We start from the raw sequence: 20277 nt of genomic DNA on the forward strand, positions 1-20277 counted from the left end.
CAAAGGAAAGTCAATTATACTTTGTTATAGTGGGATGAACAGTTGCATATTTCATGTTATAATAAAGTGGGAACAATGGGAGTGCTTACAGTTCAAAGCCCATGATTGTGAGATTGATGTTGATAAACAAACGTCTGGATTTTTTTTCCCCAAGAATTTTCATGTCAGCAAAGTGCAAATTGGGTGAACTTTAACAAAAAGAGCTTTAATACTGACAGATGGACATTTTAGATTTTAAGAATCTAAAATACAAATGGAATTTTAGAGCTGGAAGGATCCTTAGAGGTCAGTTAATCTGACTTGTTTTACAGATGAAGAAACCAGAGTCCAGAGAACTTAAGCAAATTGTCCAAGATCACACAGAAAATTTAATTATTAAGTATAAAATGTTTTAATGAAATCATTGAATTATGTAGTTTGAGAGGAGTTAATTTCATTTTTACTTTTCAGAAAGGGAAGATATTTTTGACAAAAATAAATTTGAGAAATTAAGTCTAAGGTATCAATTATCAATACCTTTGCATAGAGTTTTCCTTCCTTGTTCATCGCAAGATAATATTCACTTTCCACTCCTTTGATTGCTACAATTCCAACGGCCACTGTCCTGATTTCCATGATGTCTGCAAGGAATCACAGAAAGATATGTCAGTTATTCACCCAGCTTTGCAGATTATCCAAGAATGACCATTTGTCCTTATTTCTGTTTCACTTGGAAGTTAAGATTATTAACATGATTATTTACTCAGCCTGAGACCCCCATCCACCCATAACATGTATACACAAACACCAGCTTAGTCCTTATTAAATGTGGGAAGTGCAAAACTATTGATTTTTTATTTTGTAGAAAAAGATATTTGGATTCAAAAAGAAGAGTTACATATTTGAATTTCGCTTTTTCTTCTCTAGAATTACATTTCTAATTTACTGTAATAGTAATAATAACATCAATAATACCTAAAGTTTATTCAATTCATACCACATGCAAAGTATTGTTTTAGCACTCATGTATTAATACATGTACTTATCACCAAGACTATAAGGCAAGTACTCATATTATCCCCAGTTTACAGATCAAGAAGCTCAGGTACAAAGAAGTAATTTGCCCAGATTCTCAGCTGGTAAGTGGCAGAAGTGGAATTTGAACCCAAAAGGTCTGGCTCTTAATCATTATATAATGCTATGAAAGTAAATAATTAGCTAACATCTTTAATTTTATACTTAAGCTTTATATTAATAATTATTGCTGACAAAATATTTCTTGAATATACTGAAAATGAATAAAATTCCGATTAAAGGCATTGTAAATGATGGTAAACAGAACCAACTACCTTTAAAAAATTAAATATTTTATTTTCATTTATTTTTTAAAAATTTTATTAGAGTATGGTTGATTTACAATGTTGTATTAGTTTCAGGTGTACAACAAAGTGAATCAGTTATACATATACATATAGCCACTCTTTTTTAGATTCTTTTCCCATATAGGCCATTACAGAGTATTGAGTAGAGTTCTCTGTTCTATACGGTAGGTCCTTATTAGTTATCTATTTTATATATAGTAGTGTGTATATGTCAATCCAGTCTACCAATTTATCCCTCCCCTCCCTTACCCCCTGGTAACTATAAGTTTGTTTTCTACATCTGTAATTCTGTTGCTCTTTTGTACATAAGTTCATTTGTACCCCCCAAAATAGTAAATATTTTAAACTGATAGTGAGCTTTTTGATAATGAAAACAGCATCTAAAACCAAATTATGAGTCCTGATCACAGAATATTTTATAACTTTATACCATTTAATTAATTTTTTAACCATTATTGAAATTGCCACAAGAAAACCTACTGTTTCATTATATATCATTTCCTAAAGTGCTGTATTTTAATACTCTAACTACAGTAAAAAAAAAACTCTCAATCAATTTTTTAAAATGGCATAGAAATTAAAAGTTTAGTGAACCATTTTATGTAACTACTGGTAATTATACTTTCAACTTGAGACATTCTCTTTCTTCCGCTTAACATAATGCAAAGAAAATTCCAAGTGAAAATTATCTGCATAAATCAAGTTTCCAGAAGCTGTGTTCTAAAATAGTCACTTAAGTGGAGGAAATTCTAATTTTTTATTCCATGCCTTCACTTCATCCTCTTATTTATTCTTCTGGCTTCATTTTTCCTATCTGGAGAATAAAATTTTTACCCATTTCATCAGGATCAATGTAGCCTAATTAATATGTGTTATCTGTTCCCAATATATGCTGCATATAGAAGTCATTTTCCCACTATACTATGGTTAGCACTAGTCAGAGCCCATCCAATTGAGAGTTCTACAGCTGCTCATCTAGAAATTGAGGTCTATGAAGAAAATGCAAAGGAATGGATATTTATCTTTTAAAGTATTTATGAAGCATTGTCAGAATGCATAGAACTGTGTGGTAATTTTAGGATACAAATTAAGAAAAACAGCACTGGTTTCTGAACTCCAGAAGTTAAAATCTAGTATAAACAGCAAAACACATATGTAAACACACACGTAGATACACCTTAATTAAAAGAAAAGAAAACTTCTGGAGACACAGCCCTGAAGGAGAGGCTAAGGGAAATGTTAACAGTTGCTTACAAGCATGTGAAGGATGTGATGCTGATGCATTCATGCAAAATTCAACAAATCTTCAGTGAGAGCCAATTCTGTGCTAGGCTCAATTCAGTGACAAACCCTGCCCTTTTGGAGCACTTTATCTGGCAGCTAACTCTTCTTGTTCAGCAAAGGAAGATCAAAGGGAAATAATTTATTACGTAGCAGAATCCAAATAGGTGAAGTTTATATCAATAAACTCAATGAAGAATACTAAAGAAATTCACTGATTCAACCTATTTGCAATACCTTCAAAATTGAGTAAATATATCTATTTAAAAACATACGGAATAGTTGATTTCTAAAGATCTTACCACTGTAAAATGTGAAGTCAGTTTTCTCCTCCTAGTCCCTTTCTCCTGCTATTTCCCTCTTTATTCAATATTTTCTCTTAGAAAGGAGAGTACTGATGCATAGGCTTAGAGTATCTTTCATGCTCAGTTTTAATTAGGGAATGAAATCTGTCACGTTTGCTGGCTTTTTCGTTTATAGACCAACTGTCTACAAAATATAACTATAGAATGATAGAGGTATTGTTGATTATGCTATGTGGACACTTTCCCTTCAGGTTCAGTCATGACAATATATTCATATTGTCCCGTCTCTAAACCCTTTTCATCTATCCCCTGCCTGCCCATTGCCCACCATATTTTTGTTACACTCTGACACTTAATAAGTGATAAACATTGTTAATCTTATCCCTCCGCACATTGGGGTTAAGGACATCAAAAAATCTTTAGATTTTTAACAACCCAATTAAAAAATGGGCAAAATGTCTGAACAGATACCAAAGTAGATACACAGTTGGCAAATAAGCATATGAACAGATGTTCAATCTTTAAAGATTCTACTTTTAACCAGGATGAGGACAGACTTGAAAATGGCAAGGTTCCTGACACAGTAATATTGTATATTGTTTGATGTATTTAAAAAATCATTTTACTAGGAAATCAACAGACCTAAAAATATATTTCTTGGAAGAACATTAAGTAGTGCTGGCAGAATTAATACGCTATCAATCCTGACTTTCTGGTCTGTTTTGCCCCGTGTGCTGTGCCCTTTTTTATTCAAGAAAACCCAAGAATGAAGAAACTAAAGTTATCATTCTTTCATTTAAGTGCAGAGTAGGAAGTAGTGTTCCTACAGATTTTAAAGTGTTTTAACTTTCCTGTTTTCAAAAAAAGTTTTTATTAAGAATTTATTTTTTAGAGAAGTTTTAGGTTCACAGCAAAATTGAGGGGAAGGTACAGAGATTTCCCAACTACCCCCTGCTCCCACACATGCATAGCCTCCCCAGTTATCACATCCCCCACCAGAGTGGTACAGTTGTTATAATTAATGAACCTACATTGACCATCATTATCAACCACAGCCCATAGTTTACTTTATGGTTTACTCTTGGTGTTTGGACATGTATCATCATTTTTGCATCATACAGAGTATTTTTACTGCCCTAAGAGTCCTCTGTTCTCGACCTGTTCATTTCTCTCCCTTGCCCGCAACTCTTGGAGACCAGTGATCTTTTCACTGTCTCCATGGTTTTGCTTTTTCCAGAATGTTATATAGTTGGAATCATAGAGTATGTAGCCTTTTCAGGTTGGCTTCTTTCACTTAGTAATACGCATTTAAGGTTCCTCCATGTCTTTTCATGAGTTAGCAGAAAAAAAATTCTTAGTGTTTGATCATGTAAAAATCCACCAATCCCAGCTCCTTCAATATTTCTTTTCCCTGAATGTTTTAAGATTTATATTTAAAAGTTTTGAGGGGCCATATATTAATATAGATGTTCTAGCATGATAACTAAGAGTTATTTTAAAGTTGAAAATAAGTGGAAACAGTGGCTTAATGGTTATTAGGTCACTCAGAACATTTAATTTTGTCCTCGACCAAATATACTTTCTTGGGCACATTAAAACTAAGAATTGGTACCAAAAAAGAAAAACATTTTAATGTTAAATGACTTTTATGATTTTCTGTCAAGCTGGGATTGTTAGATGGAAAATTTTCACCATTATATATTTATATTACATTCAAGGCTATAGATTCCATTCATTTTTATATCATAGAAGTACATCCAAATACATACATACATGTACACAAAAAATACATCTCATATTTCCAAAATAAAGAACTCTTAAAACTCAACAATAAACAAATAAGCAACCCAGTTAAAAAGCGGGCAAAAGGTCTGAACAGATATCTCATCAAAGAAAATACACCGATGGCAAATAAGCATATGAAAATATGCTCAACATTATATGTCATTAGGGACTTACAGAATAAAACAACGAGATACCACTACACAACTATTAGAATGATTGAAATTTTTTAAGATACCACTTGCAGACAAGGATGCAGAGCAACTGGAACTGCCATTCATTGCTAGTGGGGATGTAAAGTGGTACAGCCACTTTGGAAAACAGTTTGGTTTCTTACTGAATGCTAAATATACTCTCATCATACAATCCATCAATCCTGCCATAAGTGTTTATCCAATTGAGCTTAAAATTTAAGTCCACACCAAAACCTGAACATGAATATTTATAACAGAGTTTTATTCTAAACCATCAAAACTGGAAGCAACCAAAATGCCCTTTAGCATATGAATGGATAAGCTATGGTACATATGTACTTTGGAATATTTTTCAGCGATAAAAGGAAATAAGCTATCAAGACACAAAAAGATACGGAGGAACCTTCAATGCATATTGCTAAGTGAAAGAGGTCAGTCTGAGAGACTCCATACTGTATGATTCCAGTTGTATGACACTCTGGAAAAGGCTAAACTATAGAGACAGTAAAATGATTAGTTGTTGCCAGGGGCTTAGGAAGAGGGGAGTAGGATGAAAATGTGAAGCTTGGGATTGTTAAGGCAGTGAACCTGTTTTATATGATACTGTAATAGTGGATACATGATATTATACATTTGTCAAAACACATAGAACTATACAAGGCAAAGAGTGAACTTTAGTGTAGACTATGGAGTTTAGTTAACAATATGTAATTACTGATTCATTAATTGTAACAGATATACCACATTAATGCAAAAATGTTAATAGTAGAGGGACTGTGTGGGGAAGTGGTAGTGGTATGTAGGAACTCTACTATGTACTCATTTTTTCCTGTAAATCTAAAACTGTTCTAAAGAAAAGTCTATTAATTTAAAAAGTACAGTCTACATTTTAATTAATAACATTATATGATTGAGTGTATAAGAAACTATAGAGTTGACGCTTGAACATAGCAGGAATTGGGGCACCGACCCTGGCAGAGTAGAAAATCCATGTATCAGAGTCAGCCCTCTGTATCTGTAGGTTCCGCATCCTCAGGTTCAAGCAACCACAGATCATGTGCTACCTTAGTACATATTTATTGAAAAACAAAATCATAAGTAGACTAACACAGTTCAAACCCATTTTGTTCAAGAGTCAACTGTAGTGGAACTTTTTATGATTTATTCTTAACCCAAATATGTAGTAATTCTGGGGTTTGTTATTAATTACTACTATTAATGTCTTTGGTGATGGATTAAGATCGCTTACCAAGTTAATGACTACTCTTTGTGAAATATGGACAGTTATGAGGAGTAAGTTTACAATGCAAACACACTTTGGGAAGTGTAGGAAATACAAATACTCTATATACAGACCACTACTACACTCGTGTGTGATATCTCTCAGGTGTATTGGGATAGAAAAATAACTGAGGTCCAGGAATATTTTAGAAACCTGACCTGGTGACTTTAATTGTGATGTCATCAAAATATATGGATATTAATAAAATACATATCAAAATTCAGTTAGTATTTCCTCCTACAGAAAACAAAAATGAATGATACCAAGCAGTATATACCAAATGCTACAAAGAACAGGATGGAAAATCAATTCAACCGTTATTCAGAAGAAAGAGGTGTTACATATCCTAGGTGGTCAAGGGAGGATTTGAGGAACAGATAGAACTTGAATTACATCTTGAAGGATAGATAAGGTTTACATAGGTAGAATGGAAACGTCATGCTAATTGAGAAATAAAAGTATATGTAAGATAGTAGAGTCAACGATTCATAAGTCATTTTCAGAAGATTGAAATTAGAGCTATCTGTCTGGAGTAGGAAACATATCAAGAGATAGAAAAAGGTGGAAAAGGAGTTAGGATGAGATTGTTGAGGGCCTTGATTGCCAATTTAATGAATTTTAACTTTTATTTGTAGACAATGAGGGGTCATTGAAGGTTTGAAATTTGAAAAATGTCAGGATATAAATTGTGTTCTAGAAAAATTAATTGGATGTGCAGAGTAGTTAGAGAAAATTACTAGACTTGTATAAGCCTGATTTTCTTCCTCTGCTAATAGTATGAGTTGACCCATAATGGGCTATTGTTGTGACTTTTAAGTAAGTTAATAAATAAATATTTTCAAAATGTCTCAGTTTAACTTCGAATACAGGAAGTATCAGTAGTTATAACCCATATGAACAAAAGCTCTTTGGTGTCCTCAATAATTTTTATGAGTGTAAGTTGCCTCAAGTCTAAAAAGTTTGAAAACACCTTTTCTAGATTAATTTTATTTCCCCTGGTCTGTTTAGTTGCAGTTTGTACTTTGTATATTGTACCCTTATTATTGTAGGTTAAATAGTTTTGGCCACTTTATATAACTTTCTACATACATAGGTTTGTAAATAAAATCTCCATGGCACATGCATACAGAAATGCTCAATATATTCCAAAATGTCTGGAGAATTTCTTAATGATATTTTAAAACATCAAGTTGCAAATTATAATTAAATTATGTAAGTAAATAGTAAAGCATGTAAACCATTTGTTTGATCAACTTGGTTACTAGTTTAATGTTAGTATGGTTTTAATTAAAGAGTAAGGCTAAGAAATGTATTTACACTGCTCTGATTTTTGTACGCTGTTACAATTACAAGAACAGGAAAGAATTTTTCTAAATATGTGTTGTGTATTTAAATCCTGTATCTTAGTGTTATATTTTTTACATATTGTGCATGTGATTGCTCCAATTATTATTAAACCTGTGTGTGTGCATGCACACACAATATTGTAAATTCAAAAGAATTGACTTCAAAGAACAGTAGACTCTTGATTTTGTATACTTGTGTCTCTCTTGGACATCTTCAGTCCCTCCCTTCATTGTCTTTTGATTACAAAAATCCACTTTCCAAATTTTTCTCTCAATAAGGCTGTTTTAAGATATTCATAGACCCTAAGTACTACTATTTCCCAAGACCACCCTATACCAATCTGACATTAAAATACATCCATATTTCTCATTAGATACAATATTTTATAACTATTTTAAAGTTTTATATAAATTTTCTTTTGAAATTACTTGGCCTAAAGTAACTCATTTTATTTATCATTTGCTATCAACTTTCTGCAAATATTGTACATTCTAGGGAGTTCTTGCAAAGTGAAAAAAAATTATCAAATTGTTTTCAAATGTTATGAAAAATATTGATAAATTTAATAAATAATGAAGTTGGCTTGATATATTTTATAAGTTAAATATTTGCTAATCTCTTTTTATTTTCTGGTCAAATTTTACTGTCAATATCTAAATTTCAAAGGTTTAAATATATTTGTAAGCTTGATGTTTTCACAGGCACTAGGCTCTGTGCCTAAGGGCCAAATGAATAAAATGTCCCTGCCCTTAACTCTGAAATCTTTTCAAAAGACTATCCCACTTCCTTTTCACTAGCACCAAATTTCTTGAACTATAGGCTAAATCTGCTCACTTTTCCTCAATTTAACACTTGCATTCTAACTTTTAATCTGTTTAATGGCTTTATCTCTTCAAGGCCATTAATGACCTCCTCAGCGCCAAGTTCAAGAGTTTTTCAATAGTCATAAATTTCTTCTCTGCATCTTTTGGCACTCTCAACATCCCTAGTTCTATTCCTAATTCTCACTGTTTCTCTAATCTTGCACTACCTTGATCTATTAATTTTTTTAAAATGGTTAATTTTTGTGTAGCCATATCTATGTATCTTTTTTGATAATTTATTGTATTTTTTTATGCTTAAAAGTATTTTTTACATTCCACTATCTGAAATACATTTTATTCTAGCTTTTGTAATGTAAGTTTTAAATATATCTCTTAAATTCATCTGGAATTAATTTTGGGATATGATGTGAGATGAAACTCTAAACTGATATTTTATGCCAAGACTGAATCAGGAAGAAATAGAAAATATGAACAGACCAATCACAAGCACTGAAATTGAAACTGTGATTAAAAATCTTCCAACAAATAATTTTTTCAATATTAGTTATTAAATACGTCATTACATTTTTTACTGATGCAATGCCTCTCTTTTACCTTACATTGGCTATCTTGTTTTGTCCCATTGATGAATCTATCTGTCTGCTATATACCCACACTAATTTATTGTAGGTTGCCAATTCTGAAGTGACTCATTACATTTATAGGTAGCTCTGATCCTAGGTGTTACTAAATACTCTCAGATATATCCTCTGAAGCTATGCAGAATAAATCAAAACCTTTTCCACATAACACCCCTTCAAAGAGATGAAGACATTGGTCATGCCCCTCCATCAGGCAAAGCATCCGTCTGTAGTTTCTTCAGCCACACCCAGACTCTTCACCAGTTATATTATATTACTTACTTAAAACCAGCTTCTCAGCAAGAACTAGATCTATATAGATAGCCCAAGACAGAATACTGTTCATTATTTCCCTTAATATAGACCATAAACTACAGTAATATAATCTCACCATCTTCCTTAAGCGTATTTTTAATCATTTCATTATTTTGGAGTACTGATATAATAAAAAGTGTGCATATCAAAAAAATTTTATTTCAGATTAGTATATTTTGAAGGTTATTTTATAAAGTTTAAGTATAATCATAATTCATATTTTATATATAAAGACAAATATCAGATATCCCTTTTAACATGATTTATTTCTTTATTTTTAAAGCATGCTTTGAGGACAAAAAATTTCAAAATGATCTTATGTGGTATGTGCAGAATTGAAATGTATTAAATTAAATGTAAATTAAAATATGAATGTCAGAGTGTTAAAGGTGACAAAATACACTTTGCTACTCTGATATGATTAATAGACTATTTCTATGCTTTTAAAAAATTAGGTCATTTATTTTTACAATTTCATCTAGTTTTTAAATGGTGAGGTAGGAGAAATAGTGTAATTCTGCTCTTTGTAAGTAGTGCTCCACGAATAGAGTACTGCAGATATAGAGAGTCATTATACCCCCCAAAAAGTGAAGCCAACTCCAGTATGATTATCACAGTATTTTCTGCAACATATGAAATTATAGCAAATATTCATTGAGTGTTTACTATTGCCAGACCCCATTCTAGGCACTGGGATTTTACCAATCTGGAGAAGAGTGTCTAAAAGTGAATTGTGGAGTTATCTTTATGCTTCTTATTAGCTTATATTTAACTCAGTATCCTTTATGCTTCCTATTGTTAACTGACAGCCTGTTAAGGTTATAAATTTAACACCATATGACAATGAGTGAACATATTTATATAATAGTGAAAACCATCATGATTTGATTATGTAGTGAAAGGATTAGTTAACTAAGTCATGAGCAAATTTGTCTCATCTCTCTAATTGCCAGGCATCTGTATTTGATATGTCTGTGTAGGCACTCAAACCATTCTTTTCTAAAGAATGATTTTTTACAAAAATATATAGAAGTTGTGAGAAGATTATGCCTTTAGTTAACTTAATTTGCCAAACACCTTGGAAACCCCTGGGTGATATACATAAAATCACTGGAGAAATGATTAGTTGAATTTTTTAATTCAGCCTAAGATTATGTTAACTATTTTAGAAGCAGTGACACATTGATGGCTTATATTGAGGTTGTAAAGTACACAAGACTTTATGCATGTAAGTAAATCACATCGCCATTTTGTCATCATGTGATTTTTTTTTTTACTAAAGTTCAGGTCTTTATATTTCTGTCTAATATTCAATATCCCTGTCTGTCAGAATGTTTAAAGTTTTAATTCAGCCACCTTAAATCCTATTTGTAAATTGATACGGAATAATTATAAGTAAATGATACATGAGTATATTAGAAAATTATGGTACCCGACATATTAGCTATTCCTTTCGTTTATTTGTCATCAGCAAATTTGAGAGATGTCTTCATCTCTAATGTGCAATGTTATGTAGCTTTTTTCCATCTTCTATTAATCATTGCCCTTTGCACTTTTTTACACCCATTAGAAGTTATAAGTTTTGATCCTAGCTCTTTTCTCTTGAGGCATACTGGGCTTCCTATTCTCTCCTTGTCATATCTGCAGTCCTTAAATCTTCATGCTATGACAGCATGGTGTCATTCATTCAATCATATGCAGGCATTTTTCTCCCCCACTTTCTGAGCAAAGACTATTTATTTTTCCCCTATTTCCATTCTCCTCTTTTTCCACAGCTGTAGAATTTTTAGCTGGCTGCACATAATGAACATGACATTTCCCAGTCTGCCTTGCAGTTCAGTTTGGCCATGTGACCAAGTTCTAGCTGATGCGATGTAAGTGGGGTGAAATATCCCATGGCAATTCCCAGAAATCTTCCATAAGAGATAGCCAGCAGGAACCCCTTATACCCACTTTTTCTTCCTTTGTTCCATTCTCCTGCTGGAATATGGATTCTACCCTAGATTATGAGAACAAAGTGATTGTGGAACTGTGAACTGACTGGAGCCTGTTAACTCTCAGATGATTTTATGGAGCAGAGTTGTCACTTCTCTAGATGTTCACTGGCTGGAGAAATAAATGATTTTGTTTAAGCCAAACCAAATCTTTAACTAATACACATCAATTTCATTTTCCCATCAGGCACATTCTTCACAAAATGCACATAAAAATACAGGAGCCCATTTTTTCAGTTATTATAAGCCACCAGCCAGAAAGGCAAATTCTGTATTCAAAGGGAAGTCCTATTAAGTATTGTTAATAGTCAGGTACTTACTTTCATAGTTTTTTTTTTTTTCCACTGCTAAAGTCAGGAATTTAAACTAGACGAAGAAATGAAAACAGGACCTGTGCTCTCATGCCCTTCATTTTCCTATTCAGAACTTCAGTATCGCTAGAGATTCCAAGTTTCTTCTGGTGCTGTCATTCATTCCTACATGTGTCAGCATTCAGTTAGCTTGGTGAATCTTCACCAGTCCTCCATTACATTGATACACCCATCAGGAATACCCTGCCCCCACTCCACAGTGAGTTATGTCAAGCACGTGTTCATTTGCTTCCTAGGTAGCGAATGACCTAATTTCAGCTAGCTTTTCTTTTTTTTTTTCATAAATGTATTTATTTTTGACTGTGTTGGGTCTTTGTTGCTGTGCGTGGGCTCTCTCTAGTTACAGTGAGCAGTGGCTTTTCTTGTTGCGGAGCATGGGCTCTAGGCACACGGGCTTCAGTGGTTGTGGCTTGCGGACTCTAGAGCGCAGGCTCAGTAGCTATGGCACACAGGCTTAGTTGCCCTGTGGCATGTGGGATCTTCCCAGACCACGGATCGAACCTGTGTCCCCTGCATTGGCAGGCGGATCCTTAACCACTGTGCCACCAGGGAAGCTTTTCTGACTGTTTTTCTTTTTTTTTTTTTTTTTTTTTGCAGTACGCGGGCCTCTCACCATTGTGGTCTCTCCCGTTGCGGAGCACAGGCTCCGGACGCGCAGGCTCAGCGGCCATGGCTCACAGGCCCAGCCGCTCCGCGGCATGTGGGATCTTCCCGGACCGGGGCACAAAACCCGTGTCCCCTGCATCGGCAGGTGGACTCTCAACCACTGCACCACCAGGGAAGCCCTGACTGTTTCTTATTGTGACATAAAGCATGAGATGCTGTTGCCAATCTTTCAGAAAGACCTGATTCACCATTCTTGGTTAGAACAGCGTAACTGTTCATTTGTGAAAAAAACAATTTATTGGGTACTTAACTATGTTCAGTATTCTGCATATATGTTCTCTTTCTCATCTATAATTACTTCATTTGCCATATTCTTAATGATAGGTTAGATTCCCTAGCCTCTTTAGTTTTTTTCTTCTTGGCTTCCTTCCTGAATTAGTTATTTTTTTAAACCCACTATAAAAATTCTTCTCTAATAAGCTGTAGCATAGAAAAGAGTATCTCAAGCCTTTTCACTTTCACATCTAGCCAAGAAAAACAGCTTATATTTCTGTTACACATGGTGGCCATCTCAGACACAAGGACAAACACAACAGTTACGTCCCAAGTCCCTCCCAATAGTTCACTGATGTCCTTACATCCTGGAATTTCTCCTGGCTAGTCATTGAGTTCCTGGAAGAATTTCTTTTCATTCTTTCTGGATGGTTCCCTTCTCACTGCCTGTATACTTTGTTAATCTTCTAAATGGAGCATAATACTGGAATGAACCACCTTGATGTCAAACCTAGCTTCTTTCAGTAAATATGATAAAACACAAATACTCAACATATTCTTGACAACAGTGGTTCAAATTATTTCTATCCCATTTGCTCATTCCTCTTGCTGTGCCCATTTCCTCAGCTTCTAGGCCCAATGGATGTTGAGGCTAAGACATAAGAATAGGGAATTAGACAAGTCAAGGATCATTTTAAACCTGGCTAATTTTCAGAATGAGTACATGAGAAGAAGTTGGGGTGGGACTAATAATGTGTTGAGTTTTATGAAGATGCTGAGTTTGAAAATTTGGCACTTTTCTGTATCTTGTTCCTAAATTTTACATAAGCAAATTACTCTGTGATCTAAATCCACAATTAAATTCTAGCTGTGCTAGATGTATAAGATTAACAGAATTGTTTGTTAGCAATAAAAAATAATTATGTGGGGCTTCCCTGCTGGCGCAGTGGTTGAGAGTCCGCCTGCCGATGCAGGGGGCATGGGTTCGTGCCCCAGTCCGGGAAGATCCCACATGCTGTGGAGTGGCTAGGCCCATGAGCCATGACCACTGAGCCTGCGCGTCCAGAGCCTGTGCTCCACAATGGGAGAGGCCACAACAGTGAGAGCCCCACGTACTGCAAAAAATAAAAAAAATTTTTAAAAATAATTATGTGTAGCACCAAAAGTTTTCAGGTGATATTGGACTTTTAAAAATATGGCAATAATGTTAGTGTTTTTAAATTTTTTAACATTTACCCAGCATTCCCGATATTCACAGTGTTAAAGGGGAATATCTGTAGCCTTACATGAACTCCTCTAAGCCTGCTTCCCCCTTTAATCTGTAATCTACAATCACATCCTGGAATTTCATCATTTTCCATGCTCTGATCCCAATACTGAGGTCTTCAAAAGATGAAGTAAATCAAAATGTCCCAGTTTGATTATCATTGCATGCAGGGCTTAAATTTTACCAGTGGGAATGATATTGAGACATGTATTGAAGCATAACTACTTTTTCTATTTAATACCTTCCTCCATTGATAAAATGGAATCATTGAACTCTTTAATTGTACTATGGAAATGAGAATTCTTTGGTTTGAAGTGGCTAGATAGTTCCTCAGTTCTTTCCTTACCATTATTTTTCATTTTGAATTTGTTTTTTTATTATTATAACTTCCTGGAGTCATAAAATATTGAAAGATAATGGCAGTATATTGTAGCCAGTAGCTTCTCAATCATGTTATTGCTACTATCAACCACTTTTAAAGGCGTAGCTTAGTTGTGACAAGATCTTTGTAAGTAAGATTGTTTTATTCACTGATTCCAGCAGTTGTTATAAATGAGCTCCTCAACTACTTTTAGTCTGCTCTTTAGTGAAATCAGGATCTTTAAGTAAATACTTTGTTGGATTCTTAGTGACAACTAGTAATTTAATCCGTAAGTCACTGTTTCGGCTTTGACTACAAAAAGAAAGCTGTTTTTACTGTTCTAACTCTGAGAAAGGGAATAAAAAATGTTGTGCCATTAAAAGCCAAATGATTTGTTGGTGTGAGATTTAGAATGAAATAAAATAACGTTTATAAATTGTATATAATTATGAGAACTGAATATAAAATATTTTGATGATTAAACTAATTTTAATGCTCCACACCCTTCAAATAGAAGTAGAATTATGTTTAATTTTTAAAGTATCTCTGGAGGAAGTAGCAGTTTTGTTTATAGATGGTACTCAGTGAAATGAATGATATATTTACCTCTAGTCAAGGAATGATTCTTTAAAGCAAATGTGTTCGAAAGTAGAGTAACATAAATCATATATTGACCATTGTAGATAAATTGCTTATAGGAAGATAAAAGACTCATGTACTACTTTAAATCTGTTTGTCTTCAATTTATTTTTCAGATAGTTTATGAGTCATTTATTTTCTTTTAAACAACTTATGCCTGGAACTTCTATCATGAACCAAGTTTTATCAAAATGTGAAAATTGCTTAAGAACGTGTAGCTGCCAGTATTTTGTTTCAAGGTGTCAACTGAAACACAAGCAAGTGACCTTTAGTAACGTATGCATGTTATTCAAAATCAACTTCCTCAAAAATTATAGTAAAACAGACAAACACCAAATTATCTTAGGTTGAAATAAATTTGTTCTATCAGGTAAGAAAAGTGACTGCTTAACGTGAAAGACAAATTTTATTTTCAGGCTAGTGTTGGTTTAGGACCAGCAGGTGGGTATGCTGCGCACACACTGACTTTGCTGTCCAGAGGCAATAATTCAGGGTCTGAGTTGGGAAAGAAGTGAATTCACTTTCCCTGCATTTCTTTATTGGCTTCCACTTGGAGTAGGTGACATAAAGGACTTTGTGGAGGTAGTGACCTCCAGCAGGTTCCAGTTTCTCTTACTTTGCCCACGAACCCCAGAATCCACTGTTATAAGATAACATAATTGATACATGTGGGTGATAATGCTAATCTTGTCTTTGGATCACTTTACCCTAAAAAGGCATGCCCTGTAACTGTTAAATAACAGATCTAAGACAGAACTTTGGAATACACTAAAAGAAATTAGAAAACTAATCAAATCAAAGCCAGCATAAACGAAACACAAATAGATAAATTATTACCGAAACCCAGAAAGTGTAATTCCCATCAAACCAGCATGAAACTCAAAACAGTTCCACATGATTGCATAATTGCTGGTATCAAATGTAACTGAAATGTTCTGCAACAAGAGAATTGATTCCACACTGTCATCATCACTGGGGGGGAAATCAATTATGGTTCTTATCAATCCTATATCTATTCTATAATGATGTCCAAAAACACTTAAATGACTTGTCAGGTTAGGTAAAAAGAATCATGTCATTCATTCAGGGATTTATTAAGAAAATAAATGAAATATTAGAAAAAAACTTTAGAAAGTACATTGGCTTGTGGTACAGCGATGGCAATGTTTTGTTTTGCAAGAATTTATGTTGCAACAGCTTGTTTCAGCAGGGTTAGAACTATGCCAGAATTAGAAGCAACTATTCAGTTGTGCAACAAAAAGGATGATTCCAGTGGCATATTACTGAATAATATCATGGGAACATCATTGAACTTTATTACACAGAATTAAATTTCTGTACCAATTTACTGACCTTTCCTTATCATTTATGGCCTCTGGAGCATAAGGGGGCCAATTTTCCCCTTTGGGCCAGGGAAAGCCTGTTCCCTGAGTCAGACAGGAAGAAATACTCTGTCCTTTTATCTCTGAGGGTTCTATACTTTTATTCAGAAAGAATTCTTTACCTAATCATGTAAAGTATTTACATCTGCTAAATACAGCACTTTACTGTCCTTAAAATGGCTCCAAAATTATCAGAATAGGTACAGATACCATATCAGTAGATGAGAGATAAATATCATATTTGTATGTGAAATAGAAATAATCTCTTCCTACTACCTAGAAAATCTCTCCCATATTCTGACTTTTCCTCAAGTCTAAAGTACCTCCAAAAGGGAACCTAGTTTTTTATTACATAGGACTAGAGATAAGGCTCAAAAATATATATATCTTGGATGCATAACACATAGACATAAATTCATACTACGTTGTAAGTGACTATATCTTCTCTGACAGCAGAATTTGATTGTGCTAGAAGGGAATGAGTATAAGGACACCAAGAATGAAAATGAAAGGGGAAATGGTCATAAAAGGAAGAAGTTATAGAAACTTTCATTCACACTTTGCATACAGCTAGCTCTAGGAGTCAACACATCTGTAGGCTTCATCTAATTCATAGAGACACCAGCTTAGAAGATAAACCACACATCCACTTCATCCCTCTATTTTAACTTCAGTATGTCCTGTGAAGTTTTGCTGTCTGGCAGATATATAATGTAATCTATCCTCTTTCCCTCTTTAATTTATATTTAAATATTCTGCCACCCAGGAAATAAAATAATTCTAAACACTTTTTGGTTTTTAGATCATGATGGTAATCAGCATTGAAAAATTAAATCATGATTTAAAGCCATTTTGGTCATTGGCTTTTAGTAAGTTTTAGGCACACATTTGTTGCTAGCAGTCTAAATGAAGAGTTTAATACAGATTAGTTATGTTTTCAACAGAACTGAAAATGAAAAAGAAATAAAAAATATGAGTTTACTGAGGAAGATAGTGAAAGTATTAAAAAGGAGATCCAGACACCCCAAACTCTTACCAGAAACTATCACATTTGCCCTTTCTGTATTACCAAATGTGTATCTAGTACTTCTCTTCTGCTTCCATTGCCATCACTTTAGTCCAGGCCTTCGTCATTTGTAACTAAACTATTATTATAGTTTTTTAAACTAGATCACTACCTCCAGCCACTCTGACTTTATATTTACCCTTTTTGTATTCATAAAGGACACGTTTTAAAGGTTACTCTTCTGCTCCCAGACTTTCAGTGGTATACTCTACTGTAAAGCAAAATAAAATAAAACCTCTTTTCCTTGGAATTCAAAGCCCTCCAAAATCTGACTCTAGCCTACTTTTAGAATTTTCTCCCATTGTTCCTCTACAACGTACATGAGCCTTTGGCTCCAAACTGATTTACTCATTGTCTTCCTCTCCCATACAAATTGCCAGAAACTTTTCTTGCGTCTGCCCACCAGTTCCCGTAATTACATTGCATCTCTATTCCAGTATTTCCCAAACATTGCCTCATGGACTGGCTGCACGGAATCACATGATGAGCTCTTAAAAATTTCAAACGCCCAGTTCCTACTCCTCAGAAAGTCTTATCCAATAGATTTGAGGTGAGGCTTGGGAATCGTTACTTTAACAGCTTCCATTTAGCGACACACTTCTTTCAAAGCCAAATAGAAATTCAAGTTTTTCCATAATGTTTTACAGTTTTCTAATCTGTCGTCATCTGTTTTACTTTAAGAACACACTGGTATACTATGAATTAGCAATCACCTCTATTCTTCTATTGTTCCTCAATTTTAGCCTATTTTTTTCCATCTATGTTACAAGCTGTTTGAGATTATTTTATAATTCTGCAAATCCCTAGTACTTAGTGTAAGGCTTTGTACTTGGCAGGCTCTCGTTAAATGCTGAAGTGTAGATAGAATAATACATAAATCCCATATTAACTAGTGTGCCATATTATAAATCAGCAAATATAAATCAGTAATATTCCAGGGTTAAAGAATTAACGAGTGTCTTAATCATCAGAAGAAGCTAAGGGTAAGGACTGATTAACCAGAAGTATCTGTTAAATTTCCTTTTAATTTTCATTACATTTTTTGAGTTTATCTAATTAGATAAGCACAAAATTCCATGGTTAATTCAAACTATAGTTCATCTCAGATTATATTTTATGATGCCAACTCAAAAAAGTTGAGAGATTCCAAACATCTCTAGTTACCTAACCAGTTATAGGTTTTCTTTCTTGGTTTTGGCTAAACCTCTCTTGAACCTATTTATATTTTTAGCATGCAGTACTTGTGTGTGTAACAACTTCCATGTGTTTTCTGTTTGCTGTGTAATATAGCACATCTACTTTTCTATCTTACTCTTAGCACATCAAGGCTTTAAGAAGTACATTCTAGTTCTAATGCTTCATGACCTGACTAGCAAGTCTCTATTCTGCTTATCCACGTTGTTATGATTTTATAGACATTGAATATCGTCCATATTAATATTCATCTTAATAAACATTTATTTTTCTATATCATAGCCCAAATTTTTTAGCCTATGCCATGGATGTCTTATATCATTCATTCATTCATTCTAGTTCTAGGATGCTTCCATTGTACTGTGTAGTCCTTATTAGTGCTAAGCAAAGAGGACGACATCTGTATTCCAGACGTAGATATACCATGTTGTTTACACAGAACTATTATAATATGTTCTGTTTTATGTCTTACTTTCTTCCCGATGATGCCCATTACTTTACTGGTCTTTTGGGTACAAGTACACGTATCTTTAGGGAAAATATCCAGAGTGATTTCTTGATGCTTTTTTTGGTGAGGAAGTTACTGTTTGGAGCCCTTTATTATATAAATATAAATTAAATTTTACTGAAAATTATAAGCTCATCTGCCAGTTTTCTGCTTACCTATATACATATGTTCTCTCTTGCAGAATTTTATCATCATTAGCTTATTTTGCTAATTTAAAGATGTTAGCATAATCTGCAAACTTGGAATTTTCACCACATATTCTCACTGTTAGAAAATGTTGACTAAGTTGGATCATTTTACTGATCCCTGAGGAATCTCACTGTTATATATTTTCAAAGTATTCATTCAGACTAATTCTTTATTTTGAATTTGTTCCTTTTTCTTTAACCAGTGATTCTCAGAATGATGGGCTGGGAGTTGGGGTGGGGGCAGGCGTTGTTTAGTAAAGAACATCCTTCAGGGAAAAAGGTTTCAGAATTACTGGGCGTTTTTAAAACCGCACACATTTCATGGAGATTCTAATACTTCCTCCCCATCCTTGAAAAGCCATGTTCTGCCCAACCCATCCCTTATGGGACTTATCACTGTAATTAGCCAATGATACTGATAAAAGTATTCTGTATACAGCAGGTATTTGAGGGTGAACAAAGTTCACAATCTATTCAAAGACAGGCTTTAAAAAGTATCTCCCCAATAAAAAGGATCAGCTTTGTCTTAGCATCGTAATAGTAACTTCTTTTTAAAAAACTTGTTTTTTGAACCACGTCAGATAATTTTGAAGATCAACAAAATGATGTCGACATGCTTATTTCCTCAGAGAGCTATAGTAAATAGGCACAATTTTCCTCTTACAGAAACTGTCTTGTCTTTCCTCAACATCTATTCCACAAACATCATAATATTTTGTAGCAACATAGTAGAGAGATAGGGCAAATTAGGCAAAGGAACTGTATGAGAAGAACCCAAAGTATAAACTACAGTGGCATTTTGGGGTTAGTTTGCTGTGCTTGTAGCATATACAAGGTGGACTGCCAAGAGAAAAAGCAATGAATATAGCAAGGGCCAGATCATGAAGAACCTTATGTGGCTAGTTGAGTTTGGGTTTTTATTCTGTAGGAGATGGGGAGCCACTGAAAGTTTTAGAAAGATGCTTCTATTCATAGTGTAGGAGATGGATTGCCAAGAGGCAAGACCAGTGAAGAGATGACAGCTCTGGTCTAGACAAAACCTGATGAAGGCCTGCTCCAAGGCAAGGGTAATAGGGGTTGGGGATTAGAGGTGAGTGTACTTGTTTCCTCAATACAT

General features: G+C 34.0%; 2 protein-coding genes across 2 annotated transcripts in view; one reads left to right on the plus strand and one right to left on the minus strand.

Annotated features, from left to right (window-relative positions):
- FAM227B (family with sequence similarity 227 member B) overlaps positions 1-20277 on the plus strand; it is a 276474-nt gene that overhangs the window by 109479 nt on the left and 146718 nt on the right. The gene's annotated exons all lie outside the window — the stretch shown is intronic.
- FGF7 (fibroblast growth factor 7) overlaps positions 1-20277 on the minus strand; it is a 68705-nt gene that overhangs the window by 4270 nt on the left and 44158 nt on the right. Inside the window, exon 3 of the mRNA XM_022587150.3 lies at positions 517-620. Coding sequence (XP_022442858.1) covers positions 517-620 — 104 coding nt within the window. The remainder of the gene's footprint in view (positions 1-516; positions 621-20277) is intronic.

This window comes from Delphinapterus leucas, chromosome 2, assembly GCF_059928025.1.
Source record: "Delphinapterus leucas isolate spDelLeu-1000000601 "Yukka" chromosome 2, BTC_Dleu_Yukka2, whole genome shotgun sequence".
NCBI classification, from domain to species: Eukaryota; Metazoa; Chordata; class Mammalia; order Artiodactyla; family Monodontidae; genus Delphinapterus; species Delphinapterus leucas.